This window comes from Corylus avellana, chromosome 10 (assembly GCF_965113065.1).
Source record: "Corylus avellana chromosome 10, dhCorAvel1.hap1.2, whole genome shotgun sequence".
Lineage (NCBI taxonomy): Eukaryota > Viridiplantae > Streptophyta > Magnoliopsida > Fagales > Betulaceae > Corylus > Corylus avellana.
Genome location: NC_142499.1, coordinates 19,938,375 through 19,964,979, shown reverse-complemented (window position 1 = coordinate 19,964,979; position 26,605 = coordinate 19,938,375). Strand labels below are relative to the sequence as shown.

The 26,605-nt window shown below is 35.1% G+C and overlaps 2 protein-coding genes across 4 annotated transcripts; one reads left to right on the top strand and one right to left on the bottom strand.

The window, feature by feature from the left end:
- Positions 1 to 11,364: 11,364 nt before the first annotated feature.
- Positions 11,365 to 20,049, top strand: LOC132162101 (transcription factor EMB1444). Of its 3 annotated transcripts, XM_059572351.2 has the most exons (11): positions 11,368 to 11,541; positions 11,740 to 12,557; positions 13,690 to 13,896; positions 14,328 to 14,421; positions 14,523 to 14,564; positions 14,732 to 14,791; positions 15,290 to 16,522; positions 16,639 to 16,740; positions 19,347 to 19,505; positions 19,616 to 19,741; positions 19,828 to 20,049. In XM_059572351.2, exons 2-11 carry the CDS (start codon positions 12,460 to 12,462, stop codon positions 19,915 to 19,917), a joined length of 2,211 nt encoding a protein of 736 aa, XP_059428334.2. In that variant the 5' UTR covers positions 11,368 to 11,541; positions 11,740 to 12,459; the 3' UTR covers positions 19,918 to 20,049. The 3 variants fall into 3 exon arrangements, with proteins under 3 accessions (XP_059428336.2, XP_059428334.2, XP_059428335.2); XM_059572352.2 differs by lacking the exon at positions 11,368 to 11,541 and having other exon boundaries at positions 11,564 to 12,557; XM_059572353.2 differs by lacking the exons at positions 19,347 to 19,505; positions 19,616 to 19,741; positions 19,828 to 20,049 and adding an exon at positions 18,860 to 19,032 and having other exon boundaries at positions 11,365 to 11,541.
- On the bottom strand, positions 19,926 to 25,269 carry LOC132162102 (ultraviolet-B receptor UVR8). The gene is made up of 11 exons (XM_059572355.2): positions 24,957 to 25,269; positions 23,717 to 23,790; positions 23,538 to 23,622; positions 22,912 to 23,043; positions 22,575 to 22,811; positions 22,181 to 22,396; positions 21,783 to 21,826; positions 21,242 to 21,424; positions 20,959 to 21,049; positions 20,817 to 20,860; positions 19,926 to 20,673 (listed from the first exon to the last, which is right to left on the bottom strand). Exons 1-11 carry the CDS (start codon positions 25,165 to 25,167, stop codon positions 20,551 to 20,553), a joined length of 1,440 nt encoding a protein of 479 aa, XP_059428338.2. The 5' UTR covers positions 25,168 to 25,269; the 3' UTR covers positions 19,926 to 20,550.
- Positions 25,270 to 26,605: the final 1,336 nt, after the last annotated feature.

Below are 26,605 nucleotides of genomic sequence, written 5' to 3'. Positions count from 1 at the left end.
CTAGACCAACATCCACCGTCCGTCTGTGTCGGCCGTAAACCAGCTATTGCCTAGGGTTTTGACTTCCGTCATGTCTATCTTGCAACTTGCAAGTTTGCAACGTGTACCGGTGTACTTGTATGTAAATAAACACCGTGCTGGTGGCTGGTGCAAAAGGCGGAATGAGAAAAGAAAAACTTCTATTAAATTATTTTTAATTTAGTTTATTAAATTAAAACGTGTCTAAAATATTTATGCTTTTTACATTTTTTTTTTACTTAGCATTTGCATTTTTAATAAAATATATAAGTCTAATATATTTATTTTAAAAATAAAATAAAATAAAAAACTAAATAAACACGGTCAAATCAATAATTAGAAAACACCGATTCTCATTAGAGCATCGCCCAACTAAAATTGTCACCTTCAACAAATGGATTTTTTACAAAATTAAGAAAAATGTTAGACTTATTAACACATGTTAACATCTAATTCGTATGACGTTTAAATTATTATTATTTTTTTATATGATTCCAATTATATACTAAGAGCCCGTTTGAAACTGCGTTTGAGAAATATGGCTGTTAAGTTAAAAAACAATTTTAGCCAAAAACTTCATTTTTAAGCTTTTGTCAAAAGTGCGTTTTGGCCATTTTTAGGCTTTTTGGACCCTTAAAAACACTTTCTAATTTTTTTTACTAAAAGAGTATTTTTTCTTATTTTTCAAACGGATTTTTTTAGTATTAAAAACATTTTTAAGCCATTTAAACGCAATCCAAAACAGGCCTTAAACCATGTTTGAGACTGTGTTTGAGAAATAGAGTTTTTAAGTTAAAAAATGATTTTTGGTAAAACTTTTGCTAAAAGTGTGTTTTGGTCATTTTCGGGCTTTTTGGATCCATAAAAAGGGCTTCCAATTTTTTTTACAAAACCAGTTATTTTTTTTTCAAATCGATTTTTTGAGTGTTAAACCCCTCAAACGTACACCCAAATAAATCCTAACTGGGGTAAACAAATTGTAAAAGAGTTATAAATATAGTATTAATTCATATATATAATTGATGAAGCACCGGGCCAATGAGGTGCAAATGATATTTTGTGATGTAAAACCATAGAGATCGACAAAGGCAGTTCTGATATATATTCTATCATAAGATGCATTGAACCTAGCTATATATATCGTTTTCTTTTCTCAATAATAGAGCAGGGCAGGCTGGCTACTAAAACGATCGATGCTTATGGTACACAAAATCTGAATGCCTTGCACACTCAGAAAGCAAGATATAGAGAGAGATTTCTTCGGATATTTTCACTCACTATGCTGCAAGTGATTTTCACACTTTCCATGCAAACTTTCGAAAGCTTTTTGAAGCTTCTTTTGTACGCAGAGTGACCAATTATTATGTGTTTTGACCACATCAACTGCATCATTATGCAATTCCTAGTCATGCAAAAACGTTACTATATAATATATATCAAATGGTTGGGCGGCTGTCAACTTATGGGCACCGCCTGGCCTCCATTTATTGCTATATATTTTTTTTATATATATCTATATGTCGGCAATATCAAACGTTATTTAATTAAAAGATGTCAACGTAAGCCTGCCAATATATATAAAAATATGTTACCTATCAATCTGGCTTAGAGCATTTTCAATGGAAGAGCCAAATGTTACTTTTATCTAAAATAGCTCTTTAAATGTTTAAAAAACCCTCTACATTCGATTAGCAAAAAAAAAAAAAAATGTAAAATAGATATTTGATTGGAAGAGCTAAAAAAAAAGCTAAATGTAGCAGCACTTTTCAATGGAGCTATTTTATTTTTTATTGTTTATCTTACATGTTTTCTCTTTTTCCCAAATCTTTTCCTACTTTTTCTCTGCATGTTCTTTTTTTTTCCAAAATTTTTTCAATTTTTCCTCTCACATGTTATCTTTTTCCCAAAATTTTTCTTACTTTTAATAATATTTTAATATAATAGATAGAAATATAGCTAATCAGATGTAGATATATTTAAAAATAGTTTAGTTAAACTAGATAAAAGTGAGTTTTGAGAAGCTATTTTACATAAAAATATCGCTACTCCATTGGGAATGCTGTTAGAAATTTAAAAATATCATAATTAGCCACATTGTCAAATCAACGTCACAATTGTTTTTATTTAGGTTTGGTGCCCTTTTAATCTGGTTTTAATGGAGGGTTTATACAAGGCCAATGGTAATTAACCATTTCTAGCTAATAGCTGTTATTGGTGTTTCGCTTTGAGAATCTTCTGGTTATATATATATATATATATATATATATATATATATATATATACTTCTGCTAATGAAGTTTAATCAATCTTAATTTAGTAGGATGAGGAGAAAGGTTTCTTTTTGTTTTTCCTTTTTATGGAAAGATTTTGACATTTCTCTCTCAATTATCTAATCCAAACTCCAGCTTCCATCCCAATTTTTGGTAATGGCATGGGATTAGTCCATCAAATGGTTCTGACCCCCTTTTTTTTGGTCAATAATGCTCAATGTTTTATTGTAATCAAGGGATTTTTTGTTTTGACAAATTAAATCAAACCTATGAATTAAAAAGTATGATAGTTGAAGTCAACTATTAAAATAATAGTTGAAGTCAGCGGTTATATACAAAATCTATTTCTTCATTTTCATACTTCTAAAAGAGGAACGATGGAGATACAACTTTTTTGCACAACTTTGGTCCAACTTTTCTCTTATGTGGTAATTATTATTATTTTTTTATTTTTTTTAAAAAATCTCAAACAATAATATCCGATGTGGTTGGTATTTAAAAAAAAGAAATGGAAATTTTCTTCATAAAAATGGTCCTTTTTATTTTTTATTTTTAAAAAAGGTCATTATTATGAAGAAAAATACCATTTTTTTTAAATACCAAATAAAAAAAGGACCGGCCACATAGGATGTTATTACTTAAGAAATTTTTTTTATTTTGTCTTTTTTAAATGACTACATAAGAGAAAAGTTGGGCCAAAAAGTTTTCTATCATTTCTCCTAAAAATGTGGAGTTTCAATCCATCACACAAACTAAGGATGTCAACTTGGCCTTTGGAAATTGGAATACAACAATCCATCAAGTTTTTTTTTTTTTTTTTTTTTTTTAAGAAAGGAAAGTGCTTTAGGATACTTTAACTTTTACTACGAAACCATTTACAAACTAATATGACAATTTATAATTGGTGACATAATTAAGAGTGTGATTGATAAGTCGGTCACAAACTAATTAAATTGATAAGCCCAATTTTTTGCTTAATTATTTTATCAATTATAAACTGAGGCATGTTTTTATTTTTCAAACCAAGAGATCTATGAATCAGGATCCTAATAAATATAGATACAAATGGTTAGTTTGTAAATGACATTGTAATAAATGTTGTAGTGCTCTTAGCACCACTCTTTTAGAAATCTTGAGGTATCCTAGCTATCAATTATTATTTCAAATTAAAATATTAGAATTTTGCATATGAGTGTCTTCAATTTTAAAAAGATAGTAAATTATGGCAAATATTGAAGGGTGGTAAATGCTGATATGGTAAAGTTGATAAATATTTATATGATAAAATCTCTACAATTTAATTTAAAAATAATGGTTGGGATATGAAAAAACTCTAGCTACATTGTAGAATGTCGTATGAATTTTAGAGAATCCTGATATGTTATCTCTTACACTATAGAAAATGTTTGACATTGCTCCCTCAATTATCTAATAGAAACTCCAGCTTCCATCCTATACATTTGAATGTACTGAAAATAGTAATTGTTACAACCCACCCTTATTTGATGCCCTGTTACAAAATTTTTTAATGTTTGACATCAAGGCTTAAAAACCCTATAGCTAGCTAGGTATATGCAATTGCTGCATGCCCATCACATAACAATTAAACATGGAATCTAATATTAAAAAAAAGGGTTTGACCATCTCAAAAAAGATACAAACTTTTTCTATCTGCCGGAAAATTCTCTTTCTTTCTCCTTTGTATTGTTTTCTCTGAGAATATTTTACTAATTTAGACATCGGAGGCTCCCTCGCTGGACCCAAACCGGCATTACTCCAGTGATTCTTTTATTGTCTGATCGTGCCAAAATTTGCTTCTACAAGTAGGATTCTTTTTTGCTTATCAAAGGTTCAAAATTTCGTGGAAATCAATGATATATAATTAGTATTGAGCAATCATATATAATGTTGGGAAAATTGATAATTAATTTGTTACCAATTTCCCACCAGCCCTTTATGCGAAAGACAAGTTTGGAAAGAAAACACACGAGAACACACACCAATCACACACGTACACAAAGACTTTACGTGATTCGGCAATATGCCTACGTCCACGGGGCGTGATCCGATCTCCTTCTTTACTATTGAGAAATATTGAGTACAATGGTACAAGCCTGAACCGCTCAAGTTTAATATCCCAAACCCAAGCCTTTAACCCCTTGTACACCCCACTTAACTGTCCCTCTCAAATACTCAGTAAAGAAAAGTCACAAAGTGTTCTCACCAATTTGGATTTTCCGGATCCCCTTTAACCAAGGACTACATGTCCTTTTATAGTGGCTAATCACGAAAAATAGGAGAACAATTTTAATCCAATTGCTACTGGGAAAACGAAACCATCATGAATACAAAGTCTTTTCCATGATGAAGATAAGCATTGCAACCCACATGTTTATCCACACACGTTTTCTCCAAAAAATCAAATTCCAAGTTGTTCTTGGACTATTTTTAAAACGAACATTATTCTCTTATAGATAAATATGACTTGAGCCCACCAACTTGAATATTGATATTTTTCAGCAATTATCTTCACACTTGTTGACAATTTGAGCCATTATCAACAATCTCCACCTTAGCGAAAATTTGGCAACCTCCACCTGAGACCTCAGGTCCGCATCTTGACCGATGCCCATCCACACGCCCTAGGATGTGGTACAAAACACTGTCTACACCAACAGTAATAATTCTACAAGAATTATCATGCTCCACCATAAAGAGTACATGCACTTAGAATTAAACCATTCCAAGAATTTTCATCTTTTGGCACATGTCGAAAAAATCCTGCTGAAAAATATGGTGCAACTTCCATGTTTGGTTCCCTCGGAAGTTCATCAGCCATCGATACCCTTTTCCACCACATACCTGACATCAAAAAACCAAACCAATGTCTCGTATGCAAATGTGGACCCGCTAATAGAACACATCCATTATCCTGACATTTTTAGCGGTCATGCCAGAGGATGTACATGCCCTTCTCAAAGAACATCATCATCTCTCGTTACGAGAGAAACAATATTAGCGTTTTTGGAGCAATCTGCCGAACCTGCTCCTCTCAACGTTTTGTGTAGCCCAGATTGGATGTTATTGACTTGTATTTGCCACAAGCCAAAGTTCATTCTCCCATTGAACCTTTAAATCTCGAACTTCAAGGACTGCATTTCTTCTTAACGAGTAGAAATCCGCAACCAAGCTCTGACACCAATTGTTGGGAAAATTGATAATTAATTGATTACCAATTTCCTACCAGCCCTTTATGCGAAAGACAAGTTTGGAAAGAAAACACATGAGAACGCACACCAATCACACACGTACACAAAGACTTTACGTGATTCGGCAATATGCCTACGTCCACGGGGCGTGATCCGATCTCCTTCTTTACTATTGAGAAATACTGAGTACAATGGTACAAGCTTGAACTGCTCAAGTTTAATATCCCAAACCCAAGCCTTTAACCCCTTGTACACCCCATTCAACTGTCCCTCTCAAATACCAGTAAAGAAAAGTCACAAAGTGTTCTCACCAATTTGGATTTTCCGGATCCCCCTTAACCAAGGACTACATGTCCTTTTATAGTGGCTAATCACGAAAAATAGGAGAACAATTTTAATCCAATTGCTACTGGGAAAAGGAAACCATCATGAATACAAAATCTTTTCCATGATGAAGATAAGCATTGCAACTCACATGTTTATCCACACACGTTTTCTCCAAAAAATCAAATTCCAAGTTGTTCTTGAACTCTTTTTAAAACTAACATTATTCTCTTATAGATAAATATGACTTGAGCTCACCAACTTGAATATTGATATTTTTCAGCAATTATCTTCATACTTGTTGACAATTTGAGCCATTATCAACACATAAGAGGAAAAAGAGTGTTGTATTATTTAAATGGTAAGAGTAACATGCAAAAATTCATTAGAGGATGATTGTGAAGGGAAGTCAAGGGAGAGAGAATCAACCGATAAATTAGAAAGTATTGTACTTGAAAGTCAACCATGCATTAAAACTATTTCTTCCATTTTCGCAAGCATTTCTAGCACTACTCTTGCTCAAATAGATTAGTACAGGCTACAGCGGATTGTTTCTTGCCACCTTTGGGAAACAACAATTTAAATTGGTATATTTTAAAATATTTTAATCGATTTGTCCGTTGATGGATAAAGATGATAGTCATATATTAATCGATTTGATGTGAGCAATTGCGTACATCGATCCAACTTCATCTTTTTCAACGTCTCGTATCAAATCCTCAATCAAAGCTTCATTTCAGGAATAAAGAATGATTAAAGAAAGACTCCGGGGGAAAAAGTCTTCAAAAAAAAAAAAAAAAAAATTTCATTGGACCGAATTGAATGATTAAAGAATGAGATTTATGTGCAGTTTCTTTGAAATTGTGTTTAAGAAATTGAGCTTTTAAGTTAAAAATTTTTTTTTGATAAAAGTTTCATTTTTAAGTTTTTGTCAAAAGTGTGTTTTAGTCATTTTTAAATATTTAAAAGCGCTTTCAATTTTTTTAACCAAACATGTACTTTTTTCTTCGAACAAACTTTTTGAGTGTTATCGCATTTTTAGGACTCTCAAACGCACACTCAAACAGACTCGTAGTTCTTTTTGAGTAAAAGAGACCACAATAACTCATTTTGGGTAGAAGAAACTACAATACCCTACTTAGGCCGGATACAAGCCACCATGCACAACTTTTACAACTTGTCATTAAATAGATACAATAAGATGATCGACTCCTAACTTGACAAGACTCCTAATTAATCATAATGGTAATTTTAAATAACATAATCCTAATTTGAAATGATCTAATCCTAATGAATTGGTGATATAGATCGGATGAGCTATGTTATTTGGTTATTTTAGGTTTTATGTGGGAAGCCGGCCGGACGGGCTTAATCTCCGTCCGGACGAGCTCCTCTTGTTTTTAGGCTTAAAGTGGGTAGTTGTCTGGACGGCCTTATGTCTCGTCCAAACGGGCACCGTAGAAGATCAATTCTGATTCTAATTCGTAGTTTTCTTAGGTTTAGAAGTTTTGAGCTATAAATACATGTTTATAGCATCTAGAAACATAGACTTTGATTATTATTGAGTTTGTTTAATAAGAATTATTTAGAGTTGAGTTTTTTCTTCAAAACTTAAAGAGTATCTAGCTTTTTAAAAAGATTTCTTAGATCATTGATAGAATCTAAATCTAGAAATACATATCTGCTGCTAAATGTTGTTATTCGCTACAGCCCACTAAGACATGTTGCATCAATTGTCAATGCATTATTCCAATTCAACTTCTAAACCTATCTAATCATAATCTTATCCCTATCAATTTTAGTTCGTTAGCTAGTCGCAGTTTCTACTTTCCTTCCCAATTTAGTGCTTCAATTCCTCATGTTGCCATTTCCTACATTCTATGAGCAGAAGCCCTAGTGGTACAACTGTTGGATTGATTAATTTGATATGATTACTTAATCTTCCAAACAGGACATTGGCCTAACTTTCTCTTTCACTTTGTCAAAAGCTGTCTATTATATTCATAAATTGACGCCGGCCAAGGGCCAACATCAGCCAGATTAAGTAAATTTGTTTCCAAAATTCTTTCAGGTCGGCAATTAAGTAAATGCATGTCATAATCACATTACGTTGACATTTTAGTATTTATATATGGTGGCCAATATTCATGCCAGTCATCATATATATATAGCTGCATTTATATACACTGAATCTGTAAAACCTAATGAATTTCTATTTCTGCCTCTCTCTTTTTTGGGTACTTAATTACCTAAAAAAAAAAAAAAGAGATATTATATTAAGAATTTTGGTGATAGACAAAAGTATAAGGTGGGATGTAATCATATGCATCACTGCTTCTGCATAATTCATTTCTCTTTTCAGCCATGTGAGGTGGTACAGCAACAGCAGCACTAATAATAGGAAGAAAGCGAAGGAAAATCATTTTCATGTTGGGAGGAGATGCACTTCAGATAGTGATAGCCTTGAAAATTAAGTCAATTAATTGAAGATGCAAACAAATGTGTTGAATAGTATGCAGTCATATATAGGATATTGGGCACATTAAAAGATAAGCAAGTGGTACACCAATCTTTGAATCAAGTTTGGATAGAAGATTTTCTTAGTTTTATTCGAGATATTGTATTTGCATATCAATATGTCACTTCCTAAGTTATTAATGAAAGTATATACTAGCTTTATTTTTTTAAAAAAAGTAATGAAAAGCAGATGAAACTATCTGAAGTACCAGATTTTAGAAATTAATCCATTTCCCCCTTTCGATCTGTCAGCATAATACCAGCTACTTCATTGACTAAAAGTAGCAAATCATCTATAAATTAAGACTTCGTCAGCTGCGCGCATTATCATAAGGAAGACTGATTACATTTAATAAAACAGTTTGCTTAACAATTATAGCGTTTAAATATATTAGGCAGGTAACTTGACCTATTCAGGACACATGAGATCATTTCCCTTCTATAATAAATTGTGCTACTACCTAACTTCATCAAGTTTCGCTGACACGTGATTTAAAAAACTTTAAATGATCATGTACATCTTTAGATGTTAATAACATAAAATTTTGATCATAAAGTGAAATGAAAATGATCCTGGTCCAGAATTGTTGCAACCCAAATCTCCACTACTACTTCAGGCTGCAGCCATTCAAGCTGCTAAAGATTCGGTCACTGTCGGTCCGAAATATCGGCTTTTGTCTTGAGGAAGTTTTGTGAAATTCTTGTAACGAGTCTACTGTATACTATCCTCGATACTTTTGCTTCATCTACTTATCATCACTATACGTCGAAAGTTTGTCCTGGTTATGCGTATATATGCTTATGTTATCAAGCTGAAATAGTCTTAAAAGGAATATTATATGGTAATTAAATGTACAATCAGCCTAATTTAATTATAATAATATTAAGGAAAAAGAAATGGCGGTGAGGTGCTGCCGAAAGTTACCGTAATTTGTTTATTATATTGTAGATCATTCCATATAAAAGTTACTATTAGTTGAAAAACAGGCCAGTAACATACTTTTGCTTCAATTGTCTTTGCTGCCAAAAGTTATCGACTTCTCGTAAGCAATTTTATGCCAATCTTTTGTCCGTCTATGTCAAAGCTGCTATGGCTTATCTCACCTACTCTACCAATATGACATCTTGTAATATTAAAGTCAATAAGATTTTCCTTTTCCCCTTTCTAATGTATTAATGCTTAGGGACAAAAAAATAAAAAAAAAGGTTAATAAAATCAAAATGTAGTCTTAGTGAACATTAGAACAATAAGAGTAGTCCAGACCTTTGGGTTGTAGATATGAACGTTATTCTTGCTTTCAGGTCGAGGAAGAAGAGTTTCAATTGGGGGTTTGTCTACTCTCAGTTTTGAGGAGTAAGCACTACCTATGCATTAGTTTGAGTTTATTTGACACAAATCTGTTTTTTAATATGTAAATTAGTCATGAGTTAGTGGATTGGTTTTGAGTATGGAATGTAATACGTCATCTGTGACGCTTCTAACCTCGTAGTTTTGACTATGGTTGCTTATAAGAGCTTTATGTTTATAATTTCTATGAATGAGACTGATATGAATTCATTTAAAAACAAAAAAAACAAAAAAAAGTAAGAGTAGGCCTCTAATTAAGGTTGAATTAATTACCTTTAATCCCATTTCTCTCTCGCTAATTCTGCTCCTCTTGCAGTTTTTTCATTTATATTATATATTTTTAACATGGTATTATAGTTACTTTTTTATCGCTTTGTCATGCATGATGAGTGTTAGAGGTTGCCACTAAACATTCCCCCACCAACTTGCGCAAAAGGAACTGGTAGATCAACGTACACAAAAGAAATATCGAGGTGAGACAATAGTGAGATTAACGCAAAGGGATTGTCAAATTGCTGGATGGCGGGAGTAACAAAAATGAAAGAGTGAGTCTAAATTAAGCTCTATTTGTTTAAACGTAAAATGAAAGAGTGAGTCTAAACTAAGAAATGGTCGTTGGCCATTTCTTGCCATTGCCAGACATCACCGGCAATCATGACCCATGCATCATCGTCATTGTTGCCGGCCACAATTGGCGCCGTTACTGTCATTGATGTCCTGTATAAGCTAAACGCCGAAAATTTTATTCAAATAAAATCATTTTCTTGAAAAATTATTTCACTTAAAGTATTTTATTAAAAAAAAAAAAAAACATTTTACGTCGAAACAAACGAAATTTAAGAGAAGGTTTACCTAGGGTTTCCGAAAAAAATTTATGCATATCATAATTTTTTTATATTTGTGATAATATCACAATTTTTTTTTTTTTTTGATATTTTGTTAGATTATCACTTCAGGATTATGTGTTTTTGTTAAATGAATTCCATATTTTGACATGACCCGATCGATATTCTAAAAACCATTATTGACCACGAACCTAAGCTTGTCAAGAGCCAAGGAGGAAGCCCGGGTTGGCTCAGGGCAGATTCAGGCGGATTTTGCCTAACCCTAGAGAGAATGGATGAAAAAATAAAAGAAATGATTGAATTTATTTATTTTTCAATATTCTTTTAACTATATTTATTTGTGTGTAGTTTACATGAGTCTATAAATTTAATGGTTAAAAAATAATAGAGAAAATAATGTATCGCATGTCTCATTGAATTTGTAAAATGAAATAAAAAAAATAAATAAATAAATAAATTTCCGTGATTCATTTCTCAAAAAATAATCAACAACTCGGTAAATGATATTAAATTTTAAAATTTTGAGATCAAAATTTTTTATTTATGAGAGAAAATAGGAGTACGTGGAGCCACGTAATTTAATATGTGGATGGGAGAACAATGGCGTACAGATTGGCCCCCACGCGCTACATCTTCGTGTCTATTCGACAAGCCCATACCAGTCGCTCCAGCTTTGAACCAGTTAGTGGGCCCGGAATCCCACTACACCCGAGCGATTTATAAAATCGGACTTTGAACCATTTTGAAATCCGCAGACAGACGGAGGGGTTAGGATTTGACCGGTTACCGGTGGCGGGATAATATATAAAGCCAGCCGGGTAAAGTTGGTTAAAGCTTTGTTTGGAGTGGGAAACGCCAATTTGCCACTCTGAAAAAAAAACGCACTTAATAGTTTTCCTTTCCTCGGATCACATCCGTTTCTACAGAGGAAAGAAAGAGACATGGAATCCGACGAAATTGAACATCGTCAATATCTCTGATTTGACATTCAGTTTATGTACTAGTACAAGGTAAGAAACAATTGAAGTCATCTATTTTCGTTAACCTTTTGTTTGGTTGCCGAGAAAACAAGTGCAAAACACTCGAGTGTTACCAAGCCGCGACGTTGTTGTACTAGGTTTGGTAGAGCGAAGTTATTCTCAGCCTTTTGTTTCTTAAATTATGTTTTAGGAGCTGATTTTGGTTGTTTCTTTTGGCTTCGTGAGCAGCGAAAGCGGATTGCAAAACGTACGTACTTCAGCTCTGGTTGTGCCATTTACTTCGTGCTATAGTGGAATCGAAGGTTTAGCTTGTTTAAGGTTGTAATTTCCTAATAATCAGACTCTGTTACTTCTTCTACACCTTGTCTTCTTCGTCCAAAATCCTTACGAGTTTCATGGCGTACTTCGTGCTATAGTGGAATCGAAGGTTTAGCTTGTTTAAGGTTGTAATTTCCTAATAATCAGATTCTGTTACTTCTTCTACACCTTGTCTTCTTCGTCCAAAATCCTTACGAGTTTCATGGCGTACTTCGTACTATAGTGGAATCGAAGGTTTAGCATGTTTTAGGTTGTAATTTCCTAATAATCAGACTCTGTTACTTCTTCTACACCTTGTCTTCTTCGTCCAAAATCCTTACGAGTTTCATGGCGTACTCGTGCCAAAAGGTCCAGGAAATTGTTGTTACCCTTTTCCAATTGTTGTAAAAGCACCAATCCCTTCGATTTCTGGTGCTTCATCTCTGAGAGTGAGTGGGGGAGTTCTTCGCGATGGGCTTTTTGCTTATAAGGTCAACAGGGCCTCCGATCAAACGAAGAGCGGGTTTGCGGATAAAACAAGCGGGACGAGGATCATACCGGGGGAGTTAGGGAGGTTTTCTTTCGGGATAATTTGGCTGAGTGTTCTTTTTGGTATTACTAGAACTTTGTGATTTTCTTGAGAGTCAAGTAATGGGGACTACTGCTTTGAGGCAGTTGTTGAAGAGCCTTTGCAGCAATTCGCTTTGGAAATATGCGGTTTTTTGGAAGCTTAAGCACCAGAGCTCGATGTAAGTTGTTGTTCTTCTGCTACTTATCTCTAAGGGTGGGTTTTTGAAAGTAATCAGAATTATGTGTTTTCCTCTTAATGTTAATTTTCTTTTTCCTTTTCTCTATCCACATGTTTGTGTGTTTAATTTAAAGTCAAGCGTGTGTACATACTTCATGGAAATTGAGTGGTTTTCTTGCCTTTCATGCAGCATTTTAAGGTAATTATCCGTCATCATGTATGGAATTTTCAAATTACATTCAACATTGAATGCAATGGCTATGAGTAAGGAGCATGGATTGGGGGGGGGGGGGGGGGGGGTGGAATGCCATGGGTGGAATTAAGGGGCATACGGAAGGGTTTTAAGTTTTCGCCATTTGAGAAGGATGGAGCTAGTTGTGACTAGTCCAGTGGACTTTCATTAAAAGTCCGATTGGCCCTTCAATTTTGCAGGCCAAAAGTGAGTTTTTAAACAAAATCACAAAAAAAGTGTTATTTTTAGGAGAGTGTTTGAAAAAAAAAAAAATAACGGTTTTTCAAATCGCAATTAAGGAGTAGGGTTTTTTAAAAACAAACTATTTTAAAATGTCAAACTGCAATTATAAAGGCTGAATTGCAATTTTACCTAACACTAACTGGGTTTTTAAAAATCACATTTTCATTAACTATGTTATAAAGTCGCTATTTTTTCAAATTGTGTGTTTTGAAATTGCTAAACCAAATGGACACTAATTCGTGGTTATTTCTCCAACTGCCTCAGTCATCTGAACACGTGGTTCTTGTGGACCCATTCCTCAGTATACAGAATTCGTTTTGGTTGGCTTCACATTGTAGAATTAAATCTTTAAGCATCATCATGTTGGATAAGCGTCTGAAATGGATCAAATTATTTAGTCATTTGTTTGAGTGACATATGGTCTGTAAGACGTTATATGACTGATATCTTGAAGATGAGAAAATTACATGAGTCAGTTTCTGGTTTTTGACAAGTACTATGAATCAAATACCAGTTTGTTGCTTATCTATTACTTCTACTTTGTATTCTTCCTAAAGTAATAAGTTGTTTACAAATGTATGTTTTGGGTATGTTATTGAAGGTAGCAATGTAGTTGATGTACGTCTCCAGTATGATGTTACTTTCCTTCATATTTCAGGATTTTGACCTGGGAAGATGGGTATTGTGATTATCCAAAACCAAGAGAACATCTGGACAATATATCAGATGACAATTACTTTGATGATGTGAATGAGATATATTCTTCATGCTGTGAAACAAATGAACGTGATGGTGGTGGACGGGAATATCCAATCGGACTAGCGGTAGCTGATATGTCATGTCGTCAGTATGCCTTGGGAGAGGGGTACTATCTTGTGCTTTACCCTTATCATTACAGAACTGTGTACTACTTTCTTTTGCTCTCCAATGGAATTTCATGCATATATCTTTACAAAATTTGTCTTCAGAAACATGAGATTAAGTATCCACATAATTTTTTATTGATTAATTCGTCTTGAGACTTGGTTTTCGGATGAAGTCTTATTAATTTGATTTTGAAGGCAATTTCCTTTGGTTTTTCTCCTTCACTCCTGCCACCATGCCTTAAATTTTGTGGTTATGCACGGCATACTAGTCCTAAGCTTATGGTCTTGCAAATCTCTCTCTCTCTCTCATTGTGCAACATGTTATAAAGTGACACCCCTAAACAGTATGCTCACAAGTGAGGTTCTTTTACATGAGGCTTTGAGTTTGGTAAGTAATGGGGACTGATCCTGGATTTCTGAAATTTATCAGGGTTGTTGGTGAAGTTGCATATACAGGAAGCCATTGCTGGGTTCTCTCTGAAAATAATTTTACTATCGAATTCAACTCCAAGGTAGTTCCTGAGGTGAGATTGTTATCTTAATAGTTAATTTAAGAAAGAAGTTATTGATAGTTCTGCAAGTACCTGACAGAAGACCTCACAATTGCAAATTTTTTTGTTAACAGTGTCCAGATGAATGGGCACTTCAATTTGCAGCAGGTATCAAGGTAACTTCATTCTGAATTATTCCATTCAAACACATCAAATTTCATTTCATCTGCACTGATTTGAGTGTTGCAAACATTAGGCAAAGTTGCAATATTGGCTGGCTCCAACTTCACTAATTATTTTTTTTCTTCAAACGATTGATCAGTTGATTATTTGCATTGTGCAGACTATTTTGCTGGTACCTGTTCTTCCACATGGAGTTCTACAGCTAGGCTCATTGGAATGGGTGCGCAATTTCTCACCTTCATGTGTTGGCTGTAATGATAGTTCTCTGATTTTAGAAGGCACTCTAGCACCAACTTTTCTGCTGTTTTATTTTTTAATAAGTAATTGGTCTCAAGGAGAGATTTCAACTAGTGACCTTCGTTTCATGAGGCGTAGCCTCAGGCAATTGAGCTACCCTTTGGGGTTGTACCAACTTTTCTACTGTTGTCATAGGTTACTTTTATTTGTGACCTTCCATATAGAATAGTGATGTAAATACTCTACAAATTAAGTCTTAAAGAATTATGAATCACATTGTTAGGATCATTGTGACTCATGGTGCATTGTATTTGACAAATTCCTCCCTCCAACATCTCCCACTCCCCCGGCGAAAAGATTATTGCGCATGCTTCAGTAATCTTTTCCCTCTATCCTCTATGTGTATGTGTATCATATGCATTCTTCTTGTTTTTCTAATAGTCATCTTATGTGTGGCTTTCTTCTCCTATCAAGATTTCAGGTTGCTGAAGATCTGGCCATGGTTGCATATGTTAGAGATAGATTCAACACCCTTCACAATGTTGCAGGGATTAATGTACCTTTTACCTCAAAAGGGGACATTTTAGCTCAAACATCATCACTGCAGTCCCTTATCCTAGAGAACTTAGATGAGCCCTCAGCTATAGCCTTAAGCCAGCTGAAAGCTGATTTGATGGCATTTGACTGCATTAGACCTGATAAAAACAAATTGTCGACATTAAATGAAGTTGTGCCAGCATCAACAGTTCAAAATGCAATTCAGGTATCTGGAACAGATCTTCCAGGAATTCTTGGTGGTGAAAGCAAAAATCTGACTCGTGTTCCACCAAATTACCCCATTGGTGGACCAACTTCTCTGCACCAATCTATAAATGGCATCCAGCTGGATATGTTAGAGACTAAGCTTTTTGGATTGTCCTGTCTGGATAAATCACAGGCTTATCCTCAATTGAACAACTACAAGATGGTGGAATTTGAAGAACGCTCCTATGGAGTCAATCCTTACTCTACAGGATTCACAACAGAACAACCGTTTGGGGACACAAGTGCTAATGATACATGTCATAAAAGTGTAGGCAGTTTCACTAGCTTTCCCATAGATTCTGAGCTACATGAAGTACTTGGACCAGCTTTTCAGAGACACGCCAATGAATACCTTTGTGACTCATCTTTCTTAGTTGAGGATTCATGTCGCAGCTCAAGTTTAATCTGCAATTTAGATCTCTTTGATGGCACTCAGTCATCATGGTTTTCCAAAGGCGATGATGAGGATTATCTCTTGCAATCTATAGTTACCAGTGTATCTGGCTGTTTAGATGATAGTTTAACTAATAGATATAATAGTGTTAGATCAGCTACAACCTTGTCAGGACAATGTGTGGATTCCTTCCGGTCACCAAGTCAATCTGAAGCAAGTGCCTTAATGAATGATGATTCAGCTCCATGGAGCCATTTCAGGTCCCCATTTGTTTCCGGGGACAGAAGTGCCTTGACTAGCTCAGTTTCTCTCAATAATACGAGGAGTACATCGGTTGATAAAAAGCAGCAAGAAAAACTCAACGGCTCTGTGCAGCCTAGGAAGGGAACCAAGTGGTCCAATGTTAGCAAAAGACGAGCCAGAGTTGATGAAAACCGAAGGACAAGACCGAGGGATAGACAAATGATCCAAGATCGGCTCAAGGAGCTCCGACAACTAGTCCCAGATGGTGCAAAGGTGAGTGCATTCTTGGGGTAGGATTTGTGGTCCTTCACATTGGTAATTACTTGTATCTTTTCCCAACCTGTTTTAAGCGTCAACTGTTTTTTTTTTTTTTTTTAATGTAAATTCAGTGTAGCATTGATGGTCTCTTAGAGCGAGCCGTAAAGCATATGCTGCATTTAAGAAGCGTTACTGAGCAGGCTGAAAAACTGAGGAAATTGGCGAATCGAACGGTATGTGAAGTCTGCTCATTTGTTGATTTTTTTTTTTTTCTTTCATATCAACTGCCTCTATAAACATAGAACTTTCTCAGATTTACAAATATTATATTCAGAATAGAAATATTCTTAAATAGATTTAGTTTTTTTTTGATAAGTAATTCTTAAATAGATTTAGTTTATAACAAATATCTAAGAATTGGAGTATTTTGGGAGGATAACTGCTGTGGTATGAGTCTAACGATTCATTTTGGGTGGATCTGTTGAGGTGTTTCTTATGTTTGACAATTTTCGTGTAATTCATGATGAGAGGCTTGTAGATTAGAACAAAATCCACATAATATAGGCTCTATTAATACAGTTTATCATAGAATAGGAGAGAGAGTCCAGTCCTATTGAATTGAGAATGACTGCATTTTACAATGAATGATTTGATTTAACTCATAGAATCATCAAGTATAATAGTCACAGAGGAAACATGGTAGTTGTAATGAGCTAAAACATATATGTTTGATAAATAAGGTGGTCGTTATCCCAGCTGAGACACAGCCTGGTTGAATTGAGTTATGCCTTCCATGTAATATAGGATAGCCTTGAATTTGTTTAGGTGTAAGATGGCTGCTTGATAAACAGTGATTGCCCAGAAACCAGTTGAAAACAATAAACTACTCTTGTAACTATCAATGATCAATCACAGAACCTCTGTTCCAGAACATTAGGGATTACCATGCTGGGCAAGGCTGTGAGACAATGGATTGTCCAATAATTTGCCCCAGATAGACCAGAAGTCGGAAAAGGATAGTGATGGGGACATTAGGTGACCTAGTTTGCGTATTGCAAATTACAAATTATAGGGGTTGTTTTCATGTAGCATCCTCACCTTAGGGTGTGGGCTTAATATGTGAGTTGGCCCAAAGCGTTGGGCTTAGATGTGCAAGCCATAGACTTTGGGCCCAGTTAGCTTTGTAAAAACTGGATCAAAGCCTTTTAAAGGAGACCGCAAAAACTAATGAATTTCATAATTACATGGTCTAAATTCATGACATATATAATTTAAAACCCTAATGATATGCATAATTTAATGGTTTAATTCATGACACATGACATAGGTCAATATGATTTCAAATCTTTTGATTCCAACTTTTCCTAATTTTTGTAGTAATGAAATGATTTACATACCCTTAATCCTAATTAACTAAGTCAAACCTTGCTAATTATCATGCCTTGGAATCACTTTTTCATGCTATGGGCCACCTGGAAGACAAATTGCTTTTCGTGAAAGAAGCTAGGCAATAGGAGGTGACCTTCCACTTTTGGGGGGACAACCATGCTTTTTAGGACTTCAAAACTTACTTTTGGTGCCTTACACTCAACTACAACAGGCACCCCCTTTAGAGACACGGCATGTATGTCTTCGGTGGTATGCGTTTAGGACCATTTAGTGAAGCCTAAAATGGTGAACTTACTTAGGAGGAGGTCCAAATAGGCCATTTTTGTGACCCAAGTCCCCATAAAAATGTTTTTGAGATTTTTTAAAAGAAAAACTATAAATCATTTTCTAAGTAATATTCCAAAACTAACCTTACTTCAGTACCTTTGTTACTAGGGTTTCATTTTCCTTATAATTTAAATTCCTTTTTTAAAGAAAGGAATTTCTTTAAGAAACGGGGAAATGTCATGAAGGTCAAAGTAAGTTATGACTGACTTCTAATTAGGGTTTATGCGCTTAGACCGACATAGTTGAACTTTATTGTTAAGGTTTTAGCAATTCCCACCTAATTTCTTAAGTTGGTCTCATGGTAAATAGTATTCCTTACCCCTTCCAAATGAAGTTTTAAATTCTCTGAGTATTGCTTCCCAATAATGCATTTGTGATAAAGTACTTGGAATGTTTAATGATGTTGCGGCTTATTGTTTTATGATAAAGTAATATTACCTACCCCTTTCAAATGTTACTTTAAAAAATAATATTATTTAGTAAATTACTATACGATTGTTATACAACTGGAATGATAAATGTTATTTAAGTTCTCAACTCTTTACTTAAAGGATTTTTAAACCAACCGTTTTTAATTCATTGGGAAAGTTACTTCCTGAGCCTATTGCTCACTTTTTGTTTTTTCCATTTTCCCAGGAATTAAGGTGACCAAGATAGGAGGCCATGATGTTTCGTCTCTTTATAAAGGAGAAAGTTGCATTCACATACTCCTTTGTTATGCTATATTTTAATTTTAGTTAGTGCCTTAGAGCGCATATGGAAAATCACTATGACTATCTAAATTATGTTATGAAAGTTTTAACGTACTACTCTGACCTTACGCTTCCGTAAAATATTTTTCTCAAAGCATGCACGTTAATGGTTTACAAGTGCTTTGGGGTTCCTAATAGTTAACCTTAGCGCCACTAAGTTTTTAGGGTTAACAAACTAGGCCCTCCCTGAGTGTTCCATTTCGAGTCTCGCTCTCTCTTATCTCATTAGACAATTATTAGTATCCTTTGTGAAACACCTACTAATATCCAAACAATTTATTTGCAAATCGTCAAGAAATTAGAAAATCAAGCTAGTAATCAAATCAGTTATGACTGCTGGAAGTAACAAGCAGAACTGAAATGCCATGCAGGTGGCTAACCACGAGAACTGTGGATCATTTGAAACCAAAAATGGTGGTCAAAATGGGGGTCAAAATGGGACTAGCATGGCTTTTGAGTTTGGCAGCGAACATCAGTTATGCCCCATACTCGTGGAAGATCTTGAATGCCCAGGCCACATGCTGATAGAGGTTTTTATCATCTATAACCCTCAAATAAAATTTATCCGAACCCATATATTTAATACCATTTTTTTTTTTTTTTTTTTGCCAATTGCTAAGTCAATTCATATCAATTGCAGATGTTATGCAACGAGCATGGGCTCTTCTTGGAGATTGCCCAGGTGATTCGAAATCTGGAACTCTCCATCTTGCAGGGTACAATCGAATGTCATTCAAACAATGCGTGGGCGCATTTCATTGTTGAGGTATTGATTTGTTCAAATCATCTTTTAACAACATGCAAAAGCACCGCAAGCATTATTCTCAAACACTTAATCTGCAATGTGAGCAGGTTCCCAAGGGCTTCCATAGGATGGATGTTTTCTTGCGTCTGATGCTTCTTTGGCAGCGTAAAACAAAACCCATCACAAGCAAGTGTTGAACTATTCATGGCGTTAGAAGGCACAGATCTATTGTACCACTACAAGGATTTATTGTTTGTGTACAACTCATGCACTTCTTTGTGTTCTGTAAACGATGGACTACCTCCTAAAAGAATGAAAACGTTCACATATGCATGCATGCATGCACACAAGGCATCTTTGGGAGTGCGATTTTCATAAGTGCAATTTTAAAAATTGCGTTTTAAAAATTATCGTTTTTAAAATCGCTACTTTTTAAAATCGCATAGGCGTTTAGTAAAATATGTTAAGAAGTACTTTTTTTTTTTATCAATTGAGTATTTGAATAATATTAGCATATAATTGTGGTTTCATAGCCAAATAGGTAAATATTGCGCCAAATATTGATTCAAGTGAAATCGTGATTTTGGTTTAAATTTGCACTTTTTCAAATAAGCTTCTCCTAGTCAGCTTATAAAAATCGTAAATTTTTCCATGATTTTAACATTTGCGTTTTTAAAATTATAATCCCAAACACTTTAAAATTGAGATTTTGTTTAAAAACGCAGATTATTTTTTAAAAAATGCACTCCCAAACGGACCTTTTATGTACATTATACATGAAAAGAACTAATTAAGAACACTAACTACCGTCCTCTAACAAAACTTTCAGCTCAAATGGGTCTTTCTGCCAGTAGTAGCGTGTGCCACCAGCCACAGGCAACATTTTTTGGCCGACAACCATCAATTGACACTTGAGAGGGTTCGTTTCGGTCTGTAGAATCCCCTAGGCCAAGCTGCAAGCAAGCAAGCTCCAGTAAAGGGCTTGTTTAACTTAAAAAATTATTAACAAACAACTCAAAACAATCAAATACTTTTATAGTTAGTTTTACCAAAAGGATGTCATGGTTTTTTATTCACTATTTAATCAAAAAGTTACCTGGCCGTACTTGTTCCATCCCCAGCTGAATAGTTGGCCGTCCTCTTCAAGAAACACAAGCATATGCCGAAGTAAGAACCCCTATATTTCAATCCCGGGATACAGGTAGTATATTGCACTCTTAAGTGGCGAAAAATCATACCTGTTAGTACGGCACTGTGACGAGCCCCACAAGAAACTAATTTGGCATGCTTGCTCTTGAGACTCGGAGCATCCAAAAGCCTTGGTAGATCCTGAAGCAGATTAAGTATGACTTCACTAAATATGCCTCTAAATATCTTAGACATGTACATTGGTGCATTTTGAGGATAGGATTTGGCTTTAAGTGCTGGAAAAAAAAACACTACAGAAGATCTCTTGTAGTTTTTTCAAGAATCCAAATTTAATTTTAAGTTTTTCATGAAAAAGAAAGACAACGGATGTACCTCAGCCTGGTCGGCACCAGTTCCCAACTGTCCAAATTGGTTCCCACCAAAGGCGTACACACAACCTTCAATAGTGATGCATAAGGTATGCCAAAGTCCAGCAGCAACTCTTTCCACTTGCGTACCCAATAAAGAAGACACACAAGTTGGCCTCAGTTGGTCATTTGTGCTCCCTTGCCCACACTGAATAAAAAAAAAATGTCATAAAGAAAAACAACAGCACTATCTCAGATATTCACATGAAGCAACAATGAAACATGCTTTGTTGAGAATGTTGAGAATAATAACAAATGGAAATTAAGATGAAGGTGAATGTGAATGTGAATGTGCGGTCAGGAAACACAAAAACTAGGATGGTTGGTGCAGCTAAAGTGCAAAGCAAGAATTCTTCCAGTAATACACAATTTCTTAACGTCCAAACAACTCTATTGCCGAGCCTAATCAAGATGAGGCTGGCCTTCAAGAAATACTACTTCCTAGCTAGATATATTGATGTAGACATTCTACATGGTAGGCAAAAAAATGGCATCAGAAAGCTCACCTGTCCGTAAAGTCCCCAGCCAAATGTAAGCAGTGCTCCAGCATCTATGATTGAAAACGAGCGTACGAGAAGAAATCGAGTCAGAAAATGCCAATCAAATAATAAGTTAACATGTGTACCATCGAATCAATAGAACCAAGAATACAGATGATACACTGTTAATAACTACGTCAAGAGACTAATGGGTTCACAAAAGTCAAACCAAAAATGCAACTAACTTGCACCATGTATTAAACCCACTGAATTCATGTAGAATATTAGAGAGTATCTGGTGATAGTACTAATAGGCCATGGCCTGAGAGGAGAAGCTAAACCAGTGATTTCTTCATCATCTTCGGAGAGAACTAGAAAAGTTGTCCAGCTATACGACCACTATAAAACTAACCACCTATGCTGACCTGTTATTACTGCACTGTGCCGGCCTCCACAAGCAATTGCTTTCACGTAACTTCCAAGAACTTTAGAAACTTGTGTTGATGAACTCACGTCTCTTTTCCCTGAAGCAGATGGCTCAATGCAAGGTATGACGTGAGGAGAAGCCACTGTCTTTACCCGATTACCCAAACCTAGCTGCCCTTCGCCTCCATAGCCCCAACCCCACACCTGTCCCATATCTGAAAAACTTTGGTAAAAATATGATGCATCATGTGTCTTGCTTTACATCAAAAATCTTCCATAGCTTCGTACTTCATACAACCTACAAAACTATATTGTGTGACCACAAGGAACCGACAACTACACCTGAAACCATGAGCGAACGGGTTCTGGTGATTCAAGACACAATGGATTTACCTGACAGTACTAATGTATGGCGCCCACCAGCAGCGACAGCGGTGATCCTCACTCCAGCACCCAAATTTACCAGACAAGGTGAAATTGTGAAGTAATCATCCCCAGTTGTTGAGCTCTCAGATTCTTGCTTAGCTGGTGATAATTTCCTTCGCTTCCCATTTTCATCTCCCATACTTTTGTTATCAACCTGAGATATTGGCCCACCACTCAAATTGGAGCCTTGATCCTTCGCGCTCACTGTAAAATATGGCAATCTTCATTACTTAATTCTTGAATTGATTGAAAGGGGCTACCATTTGCTTTATCCAATAGAAATGAATTTTTAAAAAAAAATCACCTTGGTCATTTGCTAATGAATTTTGTTTCCCAGTAGTATCCTTTTGGAAATTTCCCCTGATAAGCAAGTCACACAAAATCTTTTCAGAGGGAATGCACTCCTTCCATCCCCATGTGTATACTTCACCTGTCTCTGTATATCGAGAAACAATTTGACTTTAGTAACACTATGTGTGTCTGAACTGAAAATGAGATTGAGGAGACAATCTGTTCAGCATTGATCCCATAAAATTCCAAGCCATTATCAAAGAATGTAAACACCAACTACTTGAAGCTGGTATATCTATAACACTTTCCCCGGAAAATGTCATCCAAAAATTAAAAGGGTAGCCGTTTACTATCAGTTTAACTTTTAAAACACAATTGTTTCTAAAGTATAACCCATAATCAACAGTAACAGCATTTCCCATATATGATTGCCAGGTTCTATTTTCTCAATCACCATACAGAGCCTGTCTTCTCTTGAGAAATTTCGGCCACAAATTTATAGAAAACTCCATCAGTGCTGATTGGCAACCAAGCTGTAAGTCACTATCTAGCTGTTTCCCTTGTCTTTCAAAATGAATTCTTAAGATAAATTTCTTCTTTCTATTTCCGCATTCCAAAGTAGTATGAGTAGGAGAGTACCTGTGACTGAAACACAATGGGCCCATCCAGCAGCTGCCTTTAGCACTGAAGCCTCAGTTGGAAGAGGAAAAGGCTCTGGAGTTTCCTAAACAATATGTTCAGTAGAAAGAAGATGCAAAATAAATTCCAGAGAGTAAAATCAGGAAAGAAGTTCACTAATTAGAAGATCATCGCATTACCCCGTGCTTCCCCGAAGTCAAATAGCTTTGACCCTCATCATCTGCCGAGCCCCACGTTATAAGCTTCCCGGACTCTGATTCCACAATAAACAGACCCACATACCCAGAACAGAATGATAAACAGACCATTTCAAAGAAAAACGCGAAATATAAGCTACAGAAAAATCATTAAATCTCCAATGAAACCCAAATATGTCTCAAAACCATCTAAACTCCGTTACAGTTACAAAGTTTCAATTAGAATTTTTTATTTATTTATTTATTTATTTATAAATAAGTGATTCATTAAAAAGAGCTGAGCAATACAACCCTACTACACAGTTTCAATTAGAAATTTCTTGCGCCAGTTTATGAGATATGACACTTAACAGTTACAATTTAATGAATTTATGCTGTACATTTAAAATACACAAGCATACATACGCACACAAATTATTTTCTTCGATCTTACAAAGTACTACACCCATTAGAACGAAAGAGCAAAAGGAAAGTACAAGAATAAACAAAAACAAATTGAACGATCCTTCAAGTGAATTTGAATGTTTGATATAGCCCACTTTGTTAGGTAGAATATTTTCTATCGAAAAATGGTTTTAGTCGAAAACTGTTTTTTTGAAAAGAAATGGCTAGTTTTTGTTGTTTGTTTGCAAATCTGAAAATCATTTTTCTTAAAAAAAAAAAAAACATTTTTCTACGTTTGACTCGAAAAGCCACAGTTACTTCTTATATTTTTCATATAATTTGAGGAGCGAGAAAGAGAGAAACTATTAAAAAGGGTTAACAGTTCCACTCATACGTACACAAATTAGAAAACAAAAGGAGAAATTAAATTCCAATATGTTGTTTAAACGTTATCCAGATTGGTTTATTCATATTGTAACGAGCTTGTTATCTATTTTCTCTCCATGCTTGATTTTAATATGCAAATTTTAACAATTTCATCGAAACATGAAATATGGATCAAGATGCTCTAAAACTCTTAGGGTACTGTTCTACCTCCTTCAATCCCAACCATTGATTTCTCACCAAAATTATTAAAATTTTGTCAAGTCAGTATTTATATTTCACCAACCCAGCGTTTGAAATCAATGGTTATAATTTAAGAAATTCTACGTACAATATCCTATTGAGTCTAGAGAATCTTAATGTTTGAACACAACTGGAATCAAAGCAAAGTGTAATTAAATCAAAATAAAACAAAACAAAGATATATGAAACGTAACGGAGCTGGAGATTCAACCTGAGATGGCCATGGCGAAACCACAACCACCACCGCAAACATCCTTCCACGAATCTCCAACGCCAGACGGATCCGGAAGCCGTACTGTAGACGGAGAAAGAATCGGAGATTTCTCCGGCGAAGCCCCTGGAATATACCCCCACATATACACCACTGCTGCTTCTTTGCATTGCTCCGTTTTCACACACTCTTCTCCTTCTCTTCCATTCATCGCAACTTTTTTTCTGTGGAAAAGAAAAAACCAAAACGACGACGAATCAATCTCTCTCTCTCTCTCTCTAATAGATTTGCAGAGGCCCGATAAACGCTTGAGAATAATTCCGTGACTTTCTAAAAAGGATTTCGTATCATTTACAAGGATATAGCGTGTGCCACGTCGGAAGCCCACGTGCTTTCTACGACACGTGGAGAGATCAGGGCCGCAGAGGGGATTAGTTTTTTCGAAGCCACGTTGTGGTGAAAGCTTCTGGAAGTTGAGAAGTTTCCTCGTGTTCGGAGTTTTGCAAAGTGGTCGACACATGGTGGGCCTAACACTCAATATTATATTTTATTCCCTGTTGCGGGGTTTATATTATATTATTGTTTTGTTTAATCTGTTGTAGAGTTGTACGTGGCATCACGCTGGATTAGGAATCTACTAGATGTTACCTACTACTTGCTTTGGTGCGAGTAGGTCCGTTGAAATTTACTACTTTTCATCGACGGTTGGAAAGTGACACAAGCCTACAAGTAAAATTTAAGAAAAAGATGTTACGCACGCCTTTAGTTTCAAAATTCATTTCTAATTCATTTGGAGTAGATTGTTCAACAATTACAATATCTCAAATAAATATAAGATAATTTTTAATACAAATTTGTTCTAGAATTGACTAATGGTTGTGATGCAACGTAACTTAGTGGGCTGCAGCGAAGAACATCAATAAGTAGCGGATAAATAATTTTAGATCTTGAATCTATTAATGACCTAAGAATTTTTCTCAAAATATAGAGTCTATCTATGATTTCAAGGAAAAATAGAAAGAAAAATCACCTATGAGTCATTCTTATTAGCAAAATCAATAATAAACAACAATTATTTTCTCCAGATGCTATAAACATATATTTATAGCCGAAAACCCTAAACCTAATAAAATATGACATAAATACCCACAAAACCCTAAACCTAATAAAATAACAAAATAAATACTCCTAAAACCTTAACCCTAATAAAATAACAACATAAAGTCAGTTTAAAAAATAAAACAAACTAATGGTTACGCAATCTGCATCATTCTCCCCTAGTAGAAGAGAATTAGTCATCGAATTTGGCCAGTTCTTTCCACGGTCCTTCAGATGTCCAGTCAACTCATTTCATTCGTCATTCCTCAAGATCAAGACAAGGTAACATCCCACAATAAGCATGACGCTTCTTATCATCGAAGTACCTCGATGTTTGTCGTGAAATCCCCACACACCCCTTTGCTGTGTAGACTTGCCATGATTCTTTATTATTTTGCTTTACCCACAAGCCATGAGAATCCCCAAAAAACTCATAAAGACCCTTTTAATCTTTGACAGAAAAGTCTTCTCCACCATATAGATCTCATCACAATTTTGGTTAGAATAATTTGATAATATAACATCTATTCCAATGAAATCAACATAGTCAA